The sequence below is a fragment of the Lonchura striata genome, chromosome 31, assembly GCF_050655825.1.
Source record: "Lonchura striata isolate lonStrDom1 chromosome 31, ASM5065582v1, whole genome shotgun sequence".
NCBI lineage: Eukaryota > Metazoa > Chordata > Aves > Passeriformes > Estrildidae > Lonchura > Lonchura striata.
Window position 1 is genome coordinate 5652112 of NC_140733.1, and position 21297 is coordinate 5673408.

General features: G+C 51.3%; 2 protein-coding genes and 1 non-coding gene across 4 annotated transcripts in view; all 3 read left to right on the top strand.

Annotated features, from left to right (window-relative positions):
- FLNA (filamin A) overlaps positions 1 to 10875 on the top strand; it is a 104439-nt gene extending 93564 nt beyond the window's left edge. Inside the window, exons 44-48 of the mRNA XM_085563442.1 lie at positions 1516 to 1692; positions 4063 to 4281; positions 6036 to 6245; positions 8088 to 8275; positions 9307 to 10875. Coding sequence (XP_085419568.1) covers positions 1516 to 1692; positions 4063 to 4281; positions 6036 to 6245; positions 8088 to 8275 — 794 coding nt within the window. The 3' untranslated portion in view covers positions 9307 to 10875. The remainder of the gene's footprint in view (positions 1 to 1515; positions 1693 to 4062; positions 4282 to 6035; positions 6246 to 8087; positions 8276 to 9306) is intronic.
- Positions 10876 to 12197: 1322 nt separating this feature from the next.
- Positions 12198 to 21221, top strand: RPL10 (ribosomal protein L10). Of its 2 annotated transcripts, XR_014950509.1 has the most exons (8): positions 12198 to 12267; positions 12384 to 12420; positions 13252 to 13310; positions 13408 to 13515; positions 15261 to 15399; positions 18853 to 19015; positions 20210 to 21011; positions 21099 to 21221. XR_014950509.1 is itself a non-coding variant. In XM_077789738.2 (7 exons), exons 2-7 carry the CDS (start codon positions 12398 to 12400, stop codon positions 20360 to 20362), a joined length of 645 nt encoding a protein of 214 aa, XP_077645864.1. In that variant the 5' UTR covers positions 12198 to 12267; positions 12384 to 12397; the 3' UTR covers positions 20363 to 21221. The 2 variants fall into 2 exon arrangements, 1 of the variants encoding a protein (XP_077645864.1); XM_077789738.2 differs by having other exon boundaries at positions 20210 to 21221.
- On the top strand, positions 17028 to 17157 carry LOC116184733 (small nucleolar RNA SNORA70). The gene has a single exon (XR_004149444.3). It is a non-coding gene; the product is annotated as a small nucleolar RNA SNORA70 (small nucleolar RNA).
- Positions 21222 to 21297: the final 76 nt, after the last annotated feature.

A 21297-nucleotide genomic window follows, 5' to 3' on the forward strand; every position in this document is an offset into this window, starting at 1 on the left:
AAATCCCCCAAAAAACGGGGCGTTCCTACAAAAATCCGCAAATTCTAGCCCAAAATCGGCAAATTCCAGCCCAAAAATCCGCTCTGTTCCCATAAAAATGGGGGCTCAGGGATGGTTTTGGGGTCTCAGGGATGATTTTGGACTCCGTTTTCCCAGACAAATGCACCCACAGGAATTTGGGATTTCTGGAATTTCAGCGTTAAGTTTGGGATCTCAGGGATAATTTTGGAATCCCTTTCCCCAGACAAATACGCCGTGCGCTTCATCCCATGAAAATTTGGGATTTCTGGAATTTCAGGGATGATTTTGGGGTCTAAGGGACAATTTTGGAATCCATTTTCCCAGACAAATGCACCCACAGGAATTTGGGATTTCTGGAATTTCAGGGATGATTTTGGGCTCTCAGGGACAATTTTGGAATCCCTTTTCCCAGACAAATATGCTGTGTGCTTCATCCCATGGGAATTTGGGATTTCTGGAATTTCAGGGATGATTTTGGGGTCTCAGCAACAATTTTGGGCTCCCTTTCCCTAGACAAATGCACCCACAGGAATTTGGGATTTCTGGAGTTTCAGGGACAATTTTGGTGTCTCAGGGACAATTTTTGGCCCCCTTTTCCCAAACAAATATGCCGTGTGCTTCATCCCATGAAAATTTGGGATTTCTGGAATTTCAGGGATAATTTTGGGCTCTCAGGGACAATTTTGGAATCCCTTTTCCCAGACAAATACGCCGTGCACTTCATCCCATGAAAATTTGGGATTTCTGGAATTTCAGGGATGATTTTGGGGTCTAAGGGACAATTTTGGAATCCTTTTTCCCAGACAAATGCACCCACGGGAATTTGGGATTTCTGGAGTTTCAGGGATGATTTTGGGGTCTCGGGGACAATTTTGGAATCCCTTTTCCCAGACAAATACGCCGTGCGCTTCATCCCATGAAAATTTGGGATTTCTGGAATTTCAGGGATAATTTTGGGCTCTCAGGGACAATTTTGGAATCCCTTTTCCCAGACAAATACGCCGTGCGCTTCATCCCATGAAAATTTGGGATTTCTGGAATTTCAGGGATGATTTTGGGGTCTCAGCAACAATTTTGGGCTCCCTTTCCCTAGACAAATGCACCCACAGGAATTTGGGATTTTTGGAGTTTCAGGGATAATTTTGGTATCTCAGTCACAATTTTGGGCTCCCTTTTCCCAGACAAATAATCCGTGTGCTTCATCCCATGAAAATTTGGGATTTCTGGAATTTCAGGGATAATTTTGGGGTTTCAGGGACAGTTTTGGGGTCCTGTTTTCTTCAGGTGAATACACCCAGAGAAATTTGGGATCTCTGGAATTTCAGCATTAATTTTGGGGTTTCAGGAATTATTTTGGAGTCTCAGAGATGATTTTGGGCTCCCTTTTCCCCAGACAAATACGCCATGAGCTTCATCCCACAGGAATTTGGGATTTCTGGAATTTCAGGGATGATTTTGGTATCTCAGTGACAATTTTGGGCTCCCTTTTCCCAGACAAATACGCCGTGCGCTTCATCCCGCGGGAGAACGGCGTCTACTCCATCGACGTGAAGTTCGAGGGCTCCCACATCCCCGGGAGCCCCTTCAAGGTCCGGGTGGGGGAGCCAGGCCAGGCCGGGGATCCGGGCCTGGTCTCGGCCTACGGGCCCGGCCTGGAGGGCGGCACCACCGGTACGGAATTTTGGGGGAAAAAATGGGAAATTTGGGGGGAAAATGGGAATTAAAGGGGTGAAGGAGTGTGGGGAGCAGAGCAGATGTGGAATTTTTGGGAAAAAATGGGAATTTTTGGGAAAAAGATGGGAATTTGGGAGGGATCTGGAGGATCCGGGCCTGGTCTCGGCCTACAAGGCCCGGCCTGGAGGGTGGCACCACAGGTACGGGATTTTGGGGGAAAAAATGGGAAATTTGGGGGAAAAATGGGAATTAAAGGGGTGAGGCAGTGTGGGGAGCAGAGCAGATGTGGAATTTTTGGGAAAAAATGGGAATTTTTGGGGAAAAAGATGGGGATTTGGGAGGGATCCGGGCCTGGTCTCGGCCTACAAGGCCCGGCCTGGAGGGTGGCACCCCAGGTACGGAATTTTGGGGGAAAAAATGGGAAATTTGGGGAAAAATGGGAATTAAAGGGGTGAGGCAGTGTGGGGAGCAGAGCAGATGTGGAATTTTTGGGAAAAAAATGGGAATTTTTGGGGAAAAAGATGGGAATTTGGGAGGGATCTGGAGGATCCGGACCTGGTCTCGGCCTACAAGGCCTGGCCTGGAGGGCAGCACCACAGGTATGGAATTTTGGGGGAGAAAATGGGAAATTTGGGAAAAAAAATCCAAATTTGGGAGGTTACGGGGCTGGGGGAACTGCAGGTACTGAGAATTTGGGGGAAAAAGTGGGAATTTTGGAGAAAAAAATCCAAATTTGGGAGGGATCTGGAGGATTCGGGCCTGGTCTCGGCCTACAAGGCCTGGCCTGGGGGGGCGGCACCACAGGTACAGAATTTTGGGGGAGAAAATGGGAAATTTAGTGAAAAAATCAGAATTTGGGAAGTTACGGGGCTGGGGCCACTACAGGTACCAAGAATTTTTGGGAAAAAATGGGAATTTTTGGGAAAAAGATGGGGATTTGGGAGGGATCCGGGCCTGGTCTCGGCCTACAAGGCCAGGCCTGGAGGGTGGCACCACAGGTACGGAATTTTGGGGGAAAAAATGGGAAATCTGGGGGAAAAATGGGAAATAAAGGGGTGAAGGAGTGTGGGGAGCAGAGCAGATGTGGAATTTTTGGGAAAAAAATGGGAATTTTTGGGGAAAAAGATGGGAATTTGGGAGGGATCTGGAGGATCCGGGCCTGGTCTCGGCCTACAAGGCCTGGCCTGGAGGGCAGCACCACAGGTATGGAATTTTGGGGGAGAAAATGGGAAATTTGGGAAAAAAATCCAAATTTGGGAGGTAACGGGGCTGGGGGAACTGCATGTACTGAGAATTTGGGGGAAAAATTGGGAATTTTGGAGAAAAAAATCCAAATTTGGGAGGGATCTGGAGGATTCGGGCCTGGTCTCGGCCTACAAGGCCTGGCCTGGGGGGGCGGCACCACAGGTACAGAATTTTGGGGGAGAAAATGGGAAATTTAGTGAAAAAATCAGAATTTGGGAAGTTACGGGGCTGGGGCCACTACAGGTACCAAGAATTTTTGGGAAAAAATGGGAATTTTTGGGAAAAAAAATGGGAATTTGGGAGGGATCCGGGCCTGGTCTGGGCCTACGGGCCCGGCCTGGAGGGTGGCACCACAGGTACGAAATTTGGGGGTAAAAAATGGGAAATTTGGGAACAAAATGAGCATTTGGGGGTTCTCAGTGGGGTCTGACTTTGGGATTTGGGGATATTTTATGGTGGGATTTTGGGGTCTGGATGAACCCCATGGAATTTGGGGGTTCTCAATGAGATTCCCATGGAATTTGGAGTTTCTCAGTGAGGTTCCCATGGAATTTGGGGGTTCTCAATGAGGTTCCTATGGAATTTGGGGTTCAAATCCTGTTTCCATGGAATTTGGAGTTTCTCAGTGAGGTTCCCATGGAATTTGGGGTTTTTCAACAATGTTCCCATGGAATTTGGGGTTTCTCAGCAAGGTTCCCATGGAATTTGGGGGTTCTCAGTGGGGTCTGGATGAACCCCATGGACTTTGGGGTTTCTCAACGAGGTTCCCATGGAATTTGGGGTTTCTCAATGAGGTTCCTATGGAATTTGGGGTTCAAATCCTCTTTCCATGGAATTTGGGGTTTGTCAACGAGGTTCCCATGGAATTTGGGGTTTCTCAGTGGGATCTGGATGAGCCGTATGGAGAATTTGGGGGTTCTCAGTAGGGTGTGGATGAACCATATGGACTTTGAGGGTTCTCAATGAGGTTCCCATGGAATTTGAGGGTTCTCAATGAGGTTCTCATGGAATCTGGGGGTTCTCAACGAGGTTCCCCTGGAACTTGAGGTTTCTCAGTGGGGTCTGGCTGAACCCCATGGGGAATTTGGCCCCCCCAAATGTGGATTTCGGGGTGTCCCTCAGGTTCCCCGGCCGAGTTCGTGGTGAACACGTCCAAGGCGGGCCCGGGCGCTCTGGCCGTGACCATCGAGGGCCCCTCCAAGGTGACCATGGAGTGCCACGAGTGCCCCGAGGGCTTCCGGGTCAGCTACACCCCCATGGCCCCCGGCAGTTACCTCATCGCCATCAAATTCGGGGGGCCCCACCACATCGTGGGGAGCCCCTTCAAGGCCAAGATCACCGGTGAGTGCTGGACAGGGGGTCCGGGGGGTCTGGGGGGGATTAGAGGGGGTTTGGGGGGGTTTAAAGGGGATTTTGGGGGTTTTAAATAGGGTTTAAAGGGGATTTGGGGGTTTAAAGGGGATTTGGGGGGGGTTAAATGGGATTTAAATGGGATTTGGGGGAATTTAAAGGGGATTTTGGGGGTTTTAAATAGGGTTTAAAGGGGATTTTGGGGGTTTAAAGGGGATTTGGGTGGGATTTGGGGTCCCACCACATCGTGGGGAGCCCCTTCAAGGCCAAGATCACCGGTGAGTGCTGGACAGGGGGGTCTGAGGGGTCTGGGGGGGATTAAAGGGGGTTTGGGGGGGTTAAATGGGATTTGGGGGTTTAAAGGGGATTTTGGGGGGTTTAAATGGGGTTTAAAGGGGATTTTGGGGGTTTAAAGGGGATTTTGGGGGGTTTAAATGGGGTTTAAAGGGGATTTGGGGGGGTTTAAATGGGATTTGGGTGGGATTTGGGGGGGATTTAAATGGGATTTGGGTGGGATTTGGGGTCCCACCACATCGTGGGGAGCCCCTTCAAGGCCAAGATCACCGGTGAGTGCTGGACAGGGGGGTCCGGGGGGTTTGGGGGGGATTAGAGGGGATTTGGGGGGGGTTAAATGGGATTTGGGGGGTTTAAATGGGGTTTAAATGGAGTTTAAATGGGGTTTGAGGGGGTTTAAATGGGATTTGGGAGGGGGTTAAAGGGGATTTTGGGGGTTTAAATGGGATTTGAGGGGGTTTAAAGGGGATTTTGGGGGGGTTTAAATGGGATTTGAGGGGGTTTAAAGGGGATTTTGGGGGTTTAAAGGGGATTTGGGGGGGTTTAAATGGGATTTGAGGGGGTTTAAAGGGGATTTTGGGGGTTTAAAGGGGATTTGGGGGGGTTTGAAGGGGATTTGGGGGGGTTTGAAGGGAGTTTAAAGGGGGTTTTGGGGGTTTAAAGGGGATTTGGGGGTTTGAAGGGGATTTGGGGGGGTTAAATGGTTTTTGGGGGGTTTAAATGGGGTTTAAATGGGATTTGGGGGGGTTTAAAGGGGGTTTTGGGGGTTTAAAGGTGATTTGGGGGGGGTTAAATGGGATTTAAAGGGGATTTGGGGGAATTTAAAGGGGATTTGGGGGGTTTTAAATGGGGTTTAAAGGGGATTTGGGGGGTTTTAAATGGGGTTTGGGGGGGTTTAAATGGGATTTTGGGGGTTGAAAGGGGATTTGGGGGGTTAAAGGTGGTTTAAAGGGGATTTGGGGGAGGTTAAAGAAATTTTGGGGGCGTTTGAGGGGTTTTAGAGGGGGATTGGGGCGTGGGAGAGGGGATTTGGAGAGGATTTGGGGAGGGGTTTGGGGGATTTTGGGAGGAACTGGGGGGTCTGTGGTTCACCCCCTGCTCTTGGTGTCCACCCCTGAATTTTTGGATTTCCACCCCAATTTTTCACCTTTCCCCCCGAATTTTTGGATTTCCACCCCAATTTTTCACCTTCTCCCCCTGAATTTTTGCATTTCCACCCCAATTTTTCAGCTTCCCCCCCAAATTTTTGGATTTCCACCCCAATTTTTCACCTTCCCCCCCGAATTTTTGTATTTCCACCTTCCTCCCCTGAATATTTGGATTTCCACCCCAATTTTTCACCTCCCCCCCCCCGATTTTTTACCCTTTCACCCCCCAAACTTCCACCCTTTCTCCGCTGGGATTTTTTGGTGCTCCGAGCCCCGAATTTTGGTTTTTTTTCCCCGTTTCAGGGCCACGCCTGGTGAGCAGCCACAGCCTCCGCGAGAGCTCCTCGGTGCTGGTGGACTCGGGGGGCCCCTCGCCCGCCCCCGGCCCCGCCGGGACCCCCCCGGGACCCCCCAAATTCTCCGACGCCTCCAAGGTGGTGACCAAGGGCCTGGGGCTCACCAAGGCCTTCGTGGGCCAGAAGAATTCCTTCACCGTGGACTGCAGCAAGGCCGGTGGGTGCGCCCGACGCAGATGGGAAAATAACCCAAAAATCACCTCGAGAATGCGCCAAAAACACCAAAAAATCTCCAAAAAAACTCCCCAAAAACGCCACAAAAAATGCCACAAAAAATGCCCAAAAAATCCCACAAAAACCCCAAAAATCCCACAAAAAATCCCCAAAAAAACCCCCAAAAAAATCCCTAAAAAATCCCCAAAAAAACCCAAAATCCTACAAAAAATCCCCAAAAATCCCACCCAAAATCCCTAAAAAATCCCCAAAAAACCCCTAAAACCCCACAAAAAATCCCACATAAAATCCCCCCAAAAAATCCCCCAAAAAACCCCCCAAAAACCCCCAAAAATCCCATAAAAACCCCAAAATCCCACCAAAAATCCCAAAAAAAAACCCCCAAAAATCCACCAAAAAAATCCCAAAAAAAATCCCAAAAAATCCCCCAAAAATATAAAAAAAAAATCCTTAAAAAATCCCCAAAAACCCCCCAAAAAAAACCCCCCAAAAACCCCCAAAAATCCCATAAAAACCCCAAAATCCCACCAAAAATCCCCCAAAAAAAACCCCAAAAATCCCCCCAAAAAAATCCCGAAAAAAATCCCAAAAAATCCCCAAAAAAATCCCTAAAAAATCCCCAACAACCCCCCAAAAAAACCCCCCAAAAACCCCATAAAAACCCCAAAATCCCCAAAAATCCCCCAAAACCCCCCCAAAAAAATCCCAAAAAATCCCCCAAAAATATCCAAAAAAATTCTTAAAAAATCCCCAACAACCCCCCCAAAAAACCCCCCAAAAACCCTTAAAAATCCCATAAAACCCCCCAAACCCCCCCAAAAAATCCCAAAAAAATCCCAAAAAAGTCCCCCAAAAATCCCCAAAAAAATCCCTAAAAAATCCCCAACAACCCCCCAAAAAAACCCCCCAAAAACCCCACAAAAACCCCAAAAATCCCCCAAAAAACCCCCCAAAAAAATCCCAAAAAATCCCAAAAAATCCCCAAAAAATCCCCAAAAAAATCCCTAAAAAATCCCCAACAACCCCTCAAAAAAACCCCCCACAAACCCCCAAAAATCCCATAAAACCCCCCAAAAACCCCCCAAAAAAATCCCAAAAAAATCCCAAAAAATCCCCCAAAAATCCCCAAAAAAATCCCTAAAAAATCCCCGACAACCCCCCAAAAAAACCCCCCAAAAATCCCATAAAACCCCCAAAAACCCCCCAAAAAAATCCCCCAAAAATCCCCAAAAAAATCCCTAAAAAATCCCCAAAAAATCCCCAACAACCCCCCAAAAAAACCCCCCAAAAACCCCCAAAAATCCCATAAAACCCCCCAAAACCCCCCCCAAAACCCCCCAAAAAAATCCCAAAAAATCCCCAAAAAAATCCCTAAAAAATCTCCAACAACCCCCCAAAAAAACCCCCCAAAAACCCCCAAAAATCCCATAAAACCCCTCAAACCCCCCCAAAAAACGCCCCAAAAAAATCCCAAAAAAATCCCTAAAAAATCCCCAACAACCCCCCAAAAAAAACCCCCAAAAACCCCAAAAATCCCCCAAAAAACCCCCAAAAAAATCCCAAAAAAATCCCAAAAAAATCCCAAAAAATCCCTAAAAAATCCCCAACAACCCCCCAAAAAAACCCCCCAAAATCCCCCAAAAATCCCATAAAAACCCCAAAAATCCCCCAAAAAACCCCCAAAAACCCCCCAAAAAAATCCCAAAAAAATCCCAAAAAATCCCCAAAAATCCAAAAAAATCCCTAAAAAATCCCCAACAACCCCCTTCAAAAACCCCCCAAAACCCCCCCAAAAAACCCCCCCAAAATTCCCATTTTTCCTCAGGCACGGACATGCTGCTGGTGGGGCTGCAGGGCCCGCGCGGGCCGTGCGAGGAGCTGCTGGTGCGTCACCTGGGCGGGCAGCTCTTCGCCGTGGCCTTCGCCGTGCGCGAGCGCGGGGAGCACCTGCTCGTGGTCAAGTGGGGCGAGCGGCACGTGCCCCACAGCCCCTTCCGCCTCTGCGTGCCCTGAGTGCCACAGGAAATTCAAATAATGGGGGAAAAATTCAAAATAATGGGAGAAAATTCAAAATAATGGGGGGAAAATCCAAAATAATGGGGGTTCAAATCATGGGGAGCACCTGCTCGTGGTGAAATGGGGCGAGCGGCACGTGCCCCACAGCCCCTTCCGCCTCTGCGTGCCCTGAGCGACGGGGAAATTAAAATAATGGGGGAAAAATTCAAAATTATGGGGGGAAAATCCGAAATAATGGGGGGAAATTCAAATAATGGGGGTTCAAATCATGGGGAGCACCTGCTCGTGGTGAAATGGGGCGAGCGGCACGTGCCCCACAGCCCCTTCCGCCTCTGCGTGCCCTGAGTGCCACGGGAAATTAAAATAATGGGGGGAAATTCAAAATAATGGGGGGAAAAATCCGAAATAATGGGGGGAAATTCAAATAATGGGGGTTCAAATCATGGGGAGCACCTGCTCGTGGTCAAGTGGGGCGAGCGGCACGTGCCCCACAGCCCCTTCCGCCTCTGCGTGCCCTGAGTGCCAGGGAAATTCAAAATAATGGGGGGATTAATTAAAATAATGGGGGGATTAATTAAAATAATGGGGGGAAATTCAAATAATGGGGGGAAAATCCAAAATAATGGGGGGAAATGGCGAGCGGCACGTGCCCCACAGCCCCTTCCGCCTCTGCGTGCCCTGAGCGACGGGGAATTCAAATAATGGGGGGATTAATTAAAATAATGGGGGAAAAATCTGAAATAATGGGGGGAAAATCCAAAATAATGGGGGGAAATCCAAATAATGGGGTGAAATTGAAATAATGGGGGGAAAATCCAAAATAATGTGGGGAAATCCAATTCCGCCTCTGCGTGCCCGGAGCGCCGCGGGGAAATTAAAATAATGGGGGGATTAAAATAATGGGGGGTTAAAATAATGGGGGGAAATTAAAACAATGGGGGGAAATTAAAATAATGGGCGAAAGATCCAAAATAATGGGGGAAAATAAAAAAAATGGGGGGAAAATAAAAAAAACTGGCATGGAAAAGGGGGGAAAATCAAAATAATGTGGGAAAAATTCAAAATAATGGGGGAAAATCCAAATAATGGGGGGAAAACTTATAAAAATGAGGGAAAATTAGAAAAAAAAAGGGGAAAAAACCCGTAAAAATGGGGGGAAAATAAAAAAAAATGGGGGGAAAATTAAAAAAATAGGGGGAAAAATTAAAAATAATGGGGGAAAATAAAAAAAATGGGGGAAAAACCGTAAAAAAATCATCAAAATGGAGGAAAAGTTAAAAAAAAATGGAGGAAAAAACCATAAAATTGGGGAAAAAAAAAAAGTTCAAAAAATGGGGGAAAAGGGAAAAAAATGGGGGAAAAAACCCGTAAAAATGGGGGTAAAATAAAAAAAAAGGGGGGAAAATAAAAAAAATGGGGGAAAAACCATTAAAAAAATCATCAGAATGGGGGAAAGGTTAAAAAAATTGGGGGAAAAAAACCATAAAAATGGGGGAAAAGTAAATTAAAAAAAAAGGGAGAAAAGTAAAATAAATGGGAGAAAAGTAATTTTAAAGTCATCAAAATGGGGAAAGAGACAAAAAAAGGACTAAAATTGGGGAAAAGTACTAAAAAGTGGAAAATGTCCTCAAAATGTCCCCAAAATGGGTAAAATGTCCTCAAAACTGGGAGAAAAAATCCCAAAAACCTCCCCCAAAAATGTCAAAAATCCCCAAAAACATCAAAAGTGCCCCAAAAAAGGTCAAAAATCCCCAAAAGTTGTGGAAAATCCCCAAAATTTCCCCCCCCCAGGTTGGGAATCTCACCCCTGATTTTGGGGACGTGACAAAAATTTGGGAACATCCTAAAAAATTTGGGAACGTCCCAAAAAATTTAGGGTGTCCCCCCCCAAAATTTTGGGTCCCCCCCTCCCAAATTTTGGGACCCAAAATTTTGGGTCCCCCCCCAAATTTTGGTGTCTCCACCCCCCAAATTTTGGGTCCCCCCCCCAAATTTTGGGTCTCCCCCCCAAATTTTGGTGTCTCCACCCCCAAATTTTGGGTCCCCCCCCAAATTTTGGGTCCCCCCCCCAAATTTTGGTGTCCCTCCCCAAATTTTGGGTCCCCCCCCAAATTTTGGGTCTCCCCCCCAAATTTTGGGTCCCCCCCCAAATTTTGAGTCCCCCCCCCAAATTTTGGGTCCCCCCCCAAATTTTGGGTCCCCCCCCAAATTTTGTTGTCCCCCTCCCCAAATTTTGGGTCCCCTCGGGTGATTTCAAATCCCCCCCCCCATTTTTAGGATCCCCCCCTAAATTTTAGGGTTCTCCCCCCAATTTTGGGGACCCCCCCCCCAAAATTTTGGGTCCCCCCCCAAAAAAAATTTTGGGACCCCCCCCCCCCCGTTTTTGGGGGTCTCTGACCCCCCCCACGCCCCTCACGCCCCCCCCCACCGCCCTTCCCCCCCCTCACAGCTCCTTCCTCTCCCCCCCCCAAAATTTTTGGGGACCCCCCCCAAAATTTTGGGGACCCCTCCCCCAATTTTCCCTTTTCCCGTTTTTTTTTTTTTTTTTTTTATTTTATTGGAATTTTTTATCCCCCCCAATAAAAACTTCTCCTGCTTCCCTTGGATTTGGGTTATTTTGGGGAATTTGGGGGATTTGGGGGATTTTTTGGGGGGTTCTGGGGGTGTTTTGGGTTTTTTTGGGGGGATTTGGGGGATTCTTGGGGGGATTTTGGGGATTTTTTGGGGAGATTTTGGGGTTTTTCAGGGGTGATTTTGGGGTTTTTTGGCAGTTTTTTTTTTGGGGGGGTTAGGGGTTTTTTTAGGGGGGTTCTGGGGGGATTTTGGGGGGTTTGGAGTTTTTTGGGAGGGTTAATTTGGGGGATTTTGGGGTTTTGGAGGATTTGAGGGTTTTTTAGGGGGGTTCGGGAATTTTTTGTGGTTTTTTGGAGGTGGGGAGTTTAATTTGTGGGATTTGGGGCTGTTTGGGGATTTTTGTTTTATTTTTTAATTTTCTGGGGGGGGTCCTGGGGGGATTTTGGGGGTTTCAAGGGTGGGGGTTTAATTTGGGGAGATTTTGTGGGAGTTTGGAATTTTTTGGGGTTTTTTTTTGGGGGGGGTTGGGTTTCTTGGGGGGATTTTGGGGCGATTTGGGGTTTTTGGGGGGGAATTTGGGGATTTTGGGTTTTTTTTGGGGATTTTGGGGTTTTTCAGGGGGGTTTTGGGGTTTTTTGGGGGGTTCAGGGGGATTTTTCAGGGGCTTTGGGGGTGGGGGGTTTAACTTGGGGCATTTTGTGGGGGTTCGGAGTTTTTTTGAGGGAGTTTGGAGTTTTTTGGGGGGGTTTTGGGATTTTGGGGGGATTTGGGGTTTTTTGGGGGATTTTGGGGTGCGGGGTTTAATTTTGGGGGGTTTCACCCCAAAATATTTTGGGGAGGGGGATTGGAATTGGGGGGGGGGGGTCCCTGGGAATTTTGGGGTCTCCCCAAAACGACCTGAATCCTCAGCCCCGCCCATTTATGGAAATTAATGCAAATGAGTTCGCGTTGGCCACGCCCATTCATTGCTTCAATTTGGCGGTGCTATGTAAATGAACGATGACGTCACGGCTCGCGCCACTCAGCACCTTTAGCGGCCTCACCGCGCATGCGCCGCTTTCCCCCCAGCCGCGCGCTCTGATTGGCCGAGCCGCTCCTCTCTATGATCGCCGCGCCCGCCGGAGCGGCTCCTCCCGTCTCTATGGCGGCCCCGCGCTCCCGCCGCCTCTCCGCGCCCCCTCCGCGCCCTCCCCGCTCCGCTCCCGCCTCCTCCGCTCCCGCTCAGCCCCGCCAGCGCCGCCGCCATCGCCCCCGCGGCCGCCATTTTGATGAGTCCTCCGAGGCGGGCGGAGCGGCACCGGAAGTGGCGGCGGACCGGAAGTGGCGGCGGGCCGGAAGTGGCGGCGGGCCGGAAGTGGCGGGCGGTATAAAAGCAGCGCGCAGGCGGCCGCGGCCTCTTTCGGGCGCGCGGCGAGGTCGGAGCGGGGCGGGGCCCGGGCGGGGATTGGGGAATTTTGGGGGAATTTTGGGGCATTTTGGGGCATTTTGGGGATTTTTGGGGTCCCCAACGCGTCCCTTTGTCCCCCCGCAGGTCCCGGAGCCGCCATGGGCCGGCGGCCGGCGCGATGGTGAGGCCGTGACGTCACAGCGGGCGAGCGTGACGTCATTGGGGGAAATGGGGCGGGGGGGGAAGGGAGAATTGGGGTAAAATTGGGAATTTTGGGGTTAAAAGTGGGATTTTGGGGGTTAAAAAGGAGAATTTGGGAGTTAAAAATTGGATCATTTCGGTTTAAATTGGGATTTTTGGGATTAAAAATGGAGTATTTTGGGCCAGAAGGGGAATATTTTGAATTAAAATGGAATTTTGGGGAGGAAGAGGATTTTTTGGGGTTAAAATCTGAATATTCGGGGTTTAAAAGTGATTTTTTTGGGGTTTAAAGTAATAATTAAGGTTTTAAACGGTTTGGGATATTTGGGTTCTTTTTGGGGATAATTCGGGGTTTTTAGGGGATAATTTTGGGAATTTTCAGGGATATTTAAAAAAATATTTCTGGGGTGTTCTGGACTTTTTGGGGGGATAATTTAGGGGATTTATGGGGATTTTTTGAGGGGATATTTAGGGGATTTTTGGGGGCATTTTTAGGGCTATTTGGGGCATAATTTAGGGATTTTTAGGAATGTTTTGGGGATTTTTGGTTTTTTAATGGATATTTAGGGCATTTTTGAGATATTTTTGGGGTTTTTTTTTTAGGGATATTTAGGGGAGTTTTGGGGATGGCTTTCAGGATTTTTGGGGATATTTTAAAGGATATTTATGGGATTTTTGGGGCTGTTTTTGAAGGTATTTTTAGGAATATATAGGGCATTTTTCGGGCGGTTTTTAGGGGCATTATTAGGAATATTTAGGGCATTTTTGGGGCTATTTTGGGTTATTTTTGGGGTTTTTTTTCCCCCCCCAGCTACCGCTACTGCAAGAACAAACCCTACCCCAAGTCCCGCTTCTGCCGCGGGGTCCCCGGTGAGTCCCGACCCCAAAAACCCCCAAAAAAAACCCCAAAAATCCCGAGCTGGGACCCCCAAAATCCCCCCCTGACTCCCCCAAAAAATCCCCCCAGACCCAAAAATCCGAATTTTCGACCTGGGCCGGAAAAAAGCCAAAGTGGACGAGTTCCCCCTGTGCGGGCACATGGTGTCGGACGAGTACGAGCAGCTCAGCTCCGAGGGTAAAAATCCAAATTTTGGGGATTTTGGGGAAGGTTGGGGAGGGATTTTGGGAATTCCGGAAAGTTTGGGGCGTCGGGGGATTTTTTTGGGGAAGATCCTTAAAGGTTTGGGGGGGTTTTGGGATTTTGGGATTTTTTTGGGGGGGGGTTTGGGATTTTTGGGGGGATTTTTAAGGGGTTTTGTGGGATTTTTAGGGGGGATTTTTCGCATTTTTGGGGGGGTTTGCTGGATTTTTGAGAGGCTTTTGGGAAATTTTTTGAGATTTTTGGGGGACTTCTGGGACGGTTTTAGATTTCTGGGGGGGTTGGGAAATGTTTTGGGATTTTTGGGAGGGTTTGGGGAAATTTTGGGGGACATTTAAGGGGGATTTTGGGAGGGACTCAGGAAACTTTTCCCCAACTCCAAGTTTCTTCCTAAAATCCCCAAATCTTAATCCAAAACCCCCAAAATTTCATCTAAAACCCCCAAATTTCCACCTAAAAGCCACCAAGTTTTTTCCAAATTTCCAAAAATCCCAAATTTGCACCAAAAAACTCAGAACTTTCCTGTAAGAACCTCAGATTTTCATGTAAAAGCTCCAAATTTTCACCTAAAAACCCAAATTTTCACCTAAAATCCCATATTTTTTCCCAAAAATCCCTAAATTTTCACCAAATTTCCCCTGTGCAGCGCTGGAGGCGGCGCGGATCTGCGCTAACAAGTACATGGTGAAGAGCTGACCCAAAACCCCCAAAATTCCACCTGAAAACCCCAAATTTTCACCTAAAACCTCCAAATTTTCACCTAAAATCCCCATTTTTTTTCCTAAAATCCCCATTTTTTCCCAAAACCCCCTGAATTTTCCCCAAATTTTGCTCCCCAGCACTGGAGGCGGCGCGGATCTGCGCTAACAAGTATATGGTGAAGAGCTGACCCAAAACCCCCAAAATTCCACCTGAAAACCCCAAATTTTCACCTAAAATCCCCATTTTTTTTCCTAAAATCCCCATTTTTTCCCAAAACCCCCTGAATTTTCCCCAAATTTTGCTCCCCAGCACTGGAGGCGGCGCGGATCTGCGCTAACAAGTACATGGTGAAGAGCTGACCCAAAACCCCCAAAATTCCACGTAAAACTGCCAAATTTTCACCTAAAAACCCCAAATTTTCACCTAAAATCCCCATTTTTTTTTCCTAAAATCCCCATTTTTTCCCAAAACCCCCTGAATTCTCCCCAAATTTTGCTCCTTAGCGCTGGAGGCGGCGCGGATCTGCGCTAACAAGTACATGGTGAAGAGCTGACCCAAAACCCCCAAAATTCCACCTAAAAACTCCAAATTTTCACCTAAAATCCCCATTTTTTTTCCTAAAATCCCCATTTTTTCCCAAAACCCCCTGAATTCTCCCCAAATTTTGCTCCCCAGCGCTGGAGGCGGCGCGGATCTGCGCTAACAAGTACATGGTGAAGAGCTGACCCAAAACCCCCAAAATTCCACCTAAAAACTCCAAATTTTCACCTAAAATCCCCATTTTTTTTCCTAAAATCCCCATTTTTTCCCAAAACCCCCTGAATTCTCCCCAAATTTTGCTCCTTAGCGCTGGAGGCGGCGCGGATCTGCGCTAACAAGTACATGGTGAAGAGCTGACCCAAAACCCCCAAAATTCCACCTAAAAACTCCAAATTTTCACCTAAAATCCCCATTTTTTTTCCTAAAATCCCCATTTTTTCCCAAAACCCCCTGAATTCTCCCCAAATTTTGCTCCCCAGCGCTGGAGGCGGCGCGGATCTGCGCTAACAAGTACATGGTGAAGAGCTGCGGCAAGGACGGGTTCCACATCCGCGTGCGCCTGCACCCCTTCCACGTCATCCGCATCAACAAGATGCTCTCCTGCGCCGGCGCCGACAGGTGGGCACCCCGAAATCCGGGGGGAACCCGAAAATCCTGGGGGAACCCGAAATCTGGGGGGAACCCGAAATCCGGGGAGACCCCGAAACCTCCTGGGGGAACCCGAAATTCGGGGAGACCCCGAAACCTCCTGGGGGGACCCGAAATTCGGGGAGACCCCAAAACCTCCTGGGGGACCCCGAAACCTCCTGGGGGAACCCCGAAATCCTGGGGGCAACCCGAAATTCAGGGAGACCCCGAAACCTCCTGGGGGCAACCCGAAATTCGGGGAGACCCCGAAATCCTGAGGGAACCCGAAATTCGGGGAGACCCCAAAACCTCCTGGGGGAACCCGAAATCCTGAGGGAACCCGAAATTCGGGGAGACCCCGAAATCACCAGGGGGAACCCGAAATTTGGGGAGACCCCAAAACCTCCTGAGGGAACCCGAAATTCGGGGAGACCCGAAATTCGGGGAGACCCCAAAACCTCCTGGGGGAACCCGAAATCTGGGGAGACCCCGAAACCTCCTGAGGGGACCCGAAATTCGGGGAGACCCCGAAATTCGGGGAGACCCCAAAACCTCCTGGGGCAACCCGAAATCCTGGGGGGACCCCGAAATTCGGGGAGACCCCGAAACCACCAGGGGGAACCCGAAATCCTGGGGGAACCCGAAATTCGGGGAGACCCCAAAACCTCCTGGGGGGACCCGAAATTCGGGGAGACCCCAAAACCTCCCAGGGGAACCCGAAATCCTGGGGGGACCCGAAATTCGGGGAGACCTGAAATTCGGGGAGACCCCAAAACCTCCTGGGGGAACCCCGAAATCCTGGGGGCAACCCGAAATTCGGGGAGACCCCGAAACCTCCTGGGGGAACCCGAAATTCGGGGAGACCCCGAAACCTCCTGGGGGGACCCGAAATTCGGGGAGACCCCAAAACCTCCTGGGGGACCCCGAAACCTCCTGGGGGAACCCCGAAATCCTGGGGGCAACCCGAAATTCAGGGAGACCCCGAAACCTCCTGGGGGCAACCCGAAATTCGGGGAGACCCCGAAATCCTGAGGGAACCCGAAATTCGGGGAGACCCCAAAACCTCCTGGGGGAACCCGAAATCCTGAGGGAACCCGAAATTCGGGGAGACCCCGAAATCACCAGGGGGAACCCGAAATTTGGGGAGACCCCAAAACCTCCTGAGGGAACCCGAAATTCGGGGAGACCCGAAATTCGGGGAGACCCCAAAACCTCCTGGGGGAACCCGAAATCTGGGGAGACCCCGAAACCTCCTGAGGGGACCCGAAATTCGGGGAGACCCCGAAACCTCCTGGGGGCAACCCAAAATTCGGGGAGACCCCGAAACCTCCTGGGGGCAACCCGAAATTCGGGGAGACCCGAAATCCGGGGAGACCCCGAAATCCTGAGGGAACCCGAAATTCGGGGAGACCCCAAAACCTCCTGGGGGAACCCGAAATCCTGAGGGACCCCGAAATTCGGGGAGACCCCGAAACCTCCTGGGGGAACCCGAAATTCAGGGGGTTCCCAAAGTTTTAAAGGGGAAAAGTTTCGGGGATGGGTCATGGAAAGTGTCTGAAATTTGGGGGGGGGTCCCCAAATCCTGGGAATGACCCCACAGCTAATTAAGCCGTTAATTACCGCAGCCAATTAAGCCGGCCGTGCCCCGCCCCCCGGGGCCCGGCGCGCAATGGCTGCGCACAGAGACCCCCCCCGGCTGTGTAGGGACCCCCCCCGTGGGGGGCACCCAAAGGGGCCGGGGGGACAAAACCCCCAAAAATTACCCTGGGGGGCACCCAAAGGGGCCGGGGGGACAAAAATTCCCAAAAATCACCCCAAAATTACCCTGGGGGGCACCCAAAGGGGCCGGGGGGACAAAAATTCCCAAAAATTATCCTGGGGGGCACCCAAAGGGGCTGGGGGGACAAAAATTCCCAAAAATCACCCAAAAATTATCCTGGGGGGACCCAAAGGGGCCAGGAGGACAAAAATTCCCAAAAATTACCCTGGGGGGCACCCAAAGGGGCTGGGGGGACAAAAATTCCCAAAAATCACCCCAAAATTACCCTGGAGGGGGACCCAAAGGGGCTGGGGGGACAAACCCCCCAAAAATCACCCCAAAATTACCCTGGGGGGCACCCAAAGGGGCCGGGAGGACAAAAATTCCCAAAAATCACCCAAAAATTATCCTGGGGGGCACCCAAAGGGGCCGGGGGGACAAAAATTCCCCAAAATCCCAAAATTACCTTGGGGGGGAACAAAAGCCCCCAAAAAATCCCAAAATCCTCCTGGGGGGCACCAGAATCCCCCTTGGGATGGGTCTGGGGGCTTCAGACTCCCCCTGGGGGCACCAAGATCCTTCCTGGGGCTGGGGCTGGGGTCTCCCAGGGGTCTGTAAATAGGGCTGGGGTCCTCAGGCTGGTCTGTAACTGGGGCAGGGGTCTCTAATTGGGTCTGGGGTCAGTCACTAATTGGGTCTGGGGTCTCTAATTGGGTCTGGGGTCTGCAGGCTGCAGACGGGCATGCGCGGCGCCTTCGGCAAGCCGCAGGGCACGGCTCTGGGGCTGGGCTCTGTAACTGGGCCTGGGGTCTCTAATTGGGTCTGGGGTCTCTGCTGAATTGGGTCTGGGGTCCGCAGGCTGCAGACGGGCATGCGCGGCGCCTTCGGCAAGCCGCAGGGCACGGCTCTGACTGGGGCTGGGGTCAGTCACTAATTGGGTCTGGGGTCTCTGTGTGTGTCCCTAATTGGGTCTGGGGTCTCCAGGCTGCAGACGGGCATGCGCGGCGTTTTGGGCAAGCCGCAGGGCACGGCTCTGACTGGGGCTGGGCTCGGTAACTGGCTCTAGGGTCTCTAATTGGGTCTGGGGTCTCTGTGTGTGTCCCTAATTGGGTCTGGGGTCTCTAATTGGGTCTGGGGTCTGCAGGCTGCAGACGGGCATGCGCGGCGCCTTCGGCAAGCCGCAGGGCACGGCTCTGACTGGGGCTGGGCTCTGTAACTGGGTCTGGGGTCTCTAATTGGGTCTGGGGTCTCTGATGAATTGGGTCTGGGGTCTCTAATTGGGTCTGGGGTCTCTGCTGAATTGGGTCTGGGGTCTCTGATGAATTGGGTCTGGGGTCTCTGCTGAATTGGGTCTGGGGTCTCCGTCCCCCCAGGCTGCAGACGGGCATGCGCGGCGCCTTCGGCAAGCCGCAGGGCACGGCTCTGACTGGGGCTGGGCTCTGTAACTGGGTCTGGGGTCACTAATTGGGTCTGGGGTCTCTGCTGAATTGGGTCTGGGGTCTCTGATGAATTGGGTCTGGGGTCTCTGCTGAATTGGGTCTGGGGTCTGCAGGCTGCAGACGGGCATGCGCGGCGCCTTCAGCAAGCCGCAGGGCACGGCTCTGACTGGGGCTGGGCTCTTTAATTGGGTATAGGGTCTCTAATTGGGTCTGGGGTCTCTGGTGAATTGGGTCTGGGGTCCGCAGGCTGCAGACGGGCATGCGCGGCGCCTTCGGCAAGCCGCAGGGCACGGTGGCGCGCGTGCACATCGGCCAGGTGATCATGTCCATCCGCACCAAGGCGCAGAACAAGGAGCACGTGGTGGAGGCGCTGCGCCGCGCCAAGTTCAAGTTCCCGGGACGCCAGAAGGTACCGGGCACCCCAAAATCTGCGGGAGACACCCCAAAATCCCCGGGGGGCACCCCAAAATCCTCTGGGGGGGCGCCCCAAAAATTTCGGGGGGGTGGGAGGTTTTGGGGTGCCCCAAAATTTATCAGGATGTCAAGAGGAGGATGAGAACATGGGGGCGATGTGAAGTTTTGGAGTGCTAGAAGGTACCAAGCTCCCCGAAATCCTCTGGGGGCACCCCAAAATCCCCTGGGGACACCCCAAAATCCTCTGGGGGGACGCCCTAAAAATTTAGGGGGGGTGGGAGGTCGTGGGGTGCCCCAAAATTTATCAGGATGTCAAGGGGAAGATGAGAACATGGGGGAGACTGGGAGATGGTGTGAGGTTTTGGGGTGCTAGAAGGTACCGGGTGCCCCGAAATCCTCTGGGGGGCACCCCAAAATCCCCGGGGGGCACCCCAAAAATTTTGGGGGGGTGGGAGGTCGTGGGGTGCCCCAAAATTTATCAGGATGTTAAGAGGAGGATGAGAACGTGGGGGAGACTGGGAGATGGTGTGAGGTTTTGGGGTGCTAGAAGGTACCGGGTGCCCCAAAATCCTCTGGGGGCGCACCCCAAAATCCTCTGGGGACACCCCAAAATCCTCTGGGGGGACGCCCCAAAAATTTGGGGGTGTGGGAGGTCGTGGGGTGCCCCAAAATTTGTCGGGATGTCAAGAGGAGGATGAGAACATGGGGGAGACTGGGAGATGTGGGGTTTTGGGGTGCTAGAAAGTTCCAGGGCACCCCAAAAGTGTTCTGGGGGCACCCCAAAATCCTCTGGGGGATGCTCCAAAAATTTGGGGGGGTGGCAGGTTTTGGGGTGCAACAAGGGCGTTCCCAAAATCCAGGAGGGAGGAACATGGAGACCCAAAAATTCCCATTTCCAACAACGATGTTCCCAAAATCCTTAAGATAAAAGGGATGGGGGAACCTGGACACCCCCAAATTTTGCCGTGGGGAATTTTGGGGTCCCCCTGATGATTTTTTGGGGTCCCCCCAGATCCACATCTCCAAGAAGTGGGGGTTCACCAACGAGGGGGGGCCCCAAAAATCCAAATTTCCAACAGCGGTGTTCCCAAAACCCTTAAGACAAAAGGGATGGGGGAACCTGGACACCCCCAAATTTTGCCGTGGGGAATTTTGGGGTCCCCCTGATGATTTTTTGGGGTCCCCGCAGATCCACATCTCCAAGAAGTGGGGCTTCACCAAGTTCAACGCCGACGCCTTCGAGGAGATGGTGGCGCAGAAGCGGCTGATCCCCGACGGCTGCGGGGTCAAGTACGTCCCTGCCCGGGGGCCCCTGGAGCGCTGGAGGGCCCTGCACGCCTGAACCCCAAAAAAAACCACCCCGGAGCCCCCCAAAATCCTCCCGGAACCCCCCAGAATCCGCAGGGAACCCCAGAATCCAGGGGGAACCCACCAAACCTGCGGGAAACCCCCCAAAATCCACGTGGAACACCAGAATCCATGGGGAACCCCAAAAATCTTCGGGGAACCCCCAAAATCCACAGGGAACCCAAAAATCTTCGGGGAGTCCCCCAAAATCCACGGGGAACCTTGAAATCTATGGGGAACCTGCCAAAGTCCACGGGGAACTCCCCAAAATCTGAAGGGAACCCCAAAATCCACGGGGAGCCCTCCAAAGTCTGCGGGGGAAACCCCAAAACCTGTGGGAACCCCCTCAAAATCCATGGGGAACCCCAGAATTTGTGGGGAACCCCACAGAATCCACGGGGAACCCCAAAAATCTGTGGGAAACCCTTCAAACCTGCGGGAAACCTTCCAGAATCCATGGGGAACCTTCCCAAAATCCATGGGGAACCCCAAAATCTGCAGGGAACCCCCCAAAATCCATGGAGAACCCCCCCCCAAAACTTGTGGGAAACCCCCCCAAAATCTGCAGGGAACACCAAAATCCACAGGGAACCCAAAAATCTGTGGAGAGCCCCCCAAAATCCGCGGGGAACCCCCCAAAACCCGCGAGGAACCCCCCAAAAACCAAGGGGAACCCCCCAAAACCCGCGGGGAACCCCCCAAAACCCGCGGGGAACCCCCCAAAAACCAAGGGGAACCCCCCAAAACCCGCGGGGAACCCCCCAAAACCCGCGGGGAACCCCAAAATCCCGAGGCTGGGGAGGCCCGGCTGCGGTTTTGGGGCTCTGGGTGGAATAAAATGGATTTTCTTTGTCCCTGCTGGCACCGTTTGGGTTTTTGGGGGGATTTGGGGTCACCGGATTTGGTCCTGGTTGGGTTTTGGGGGGGTCT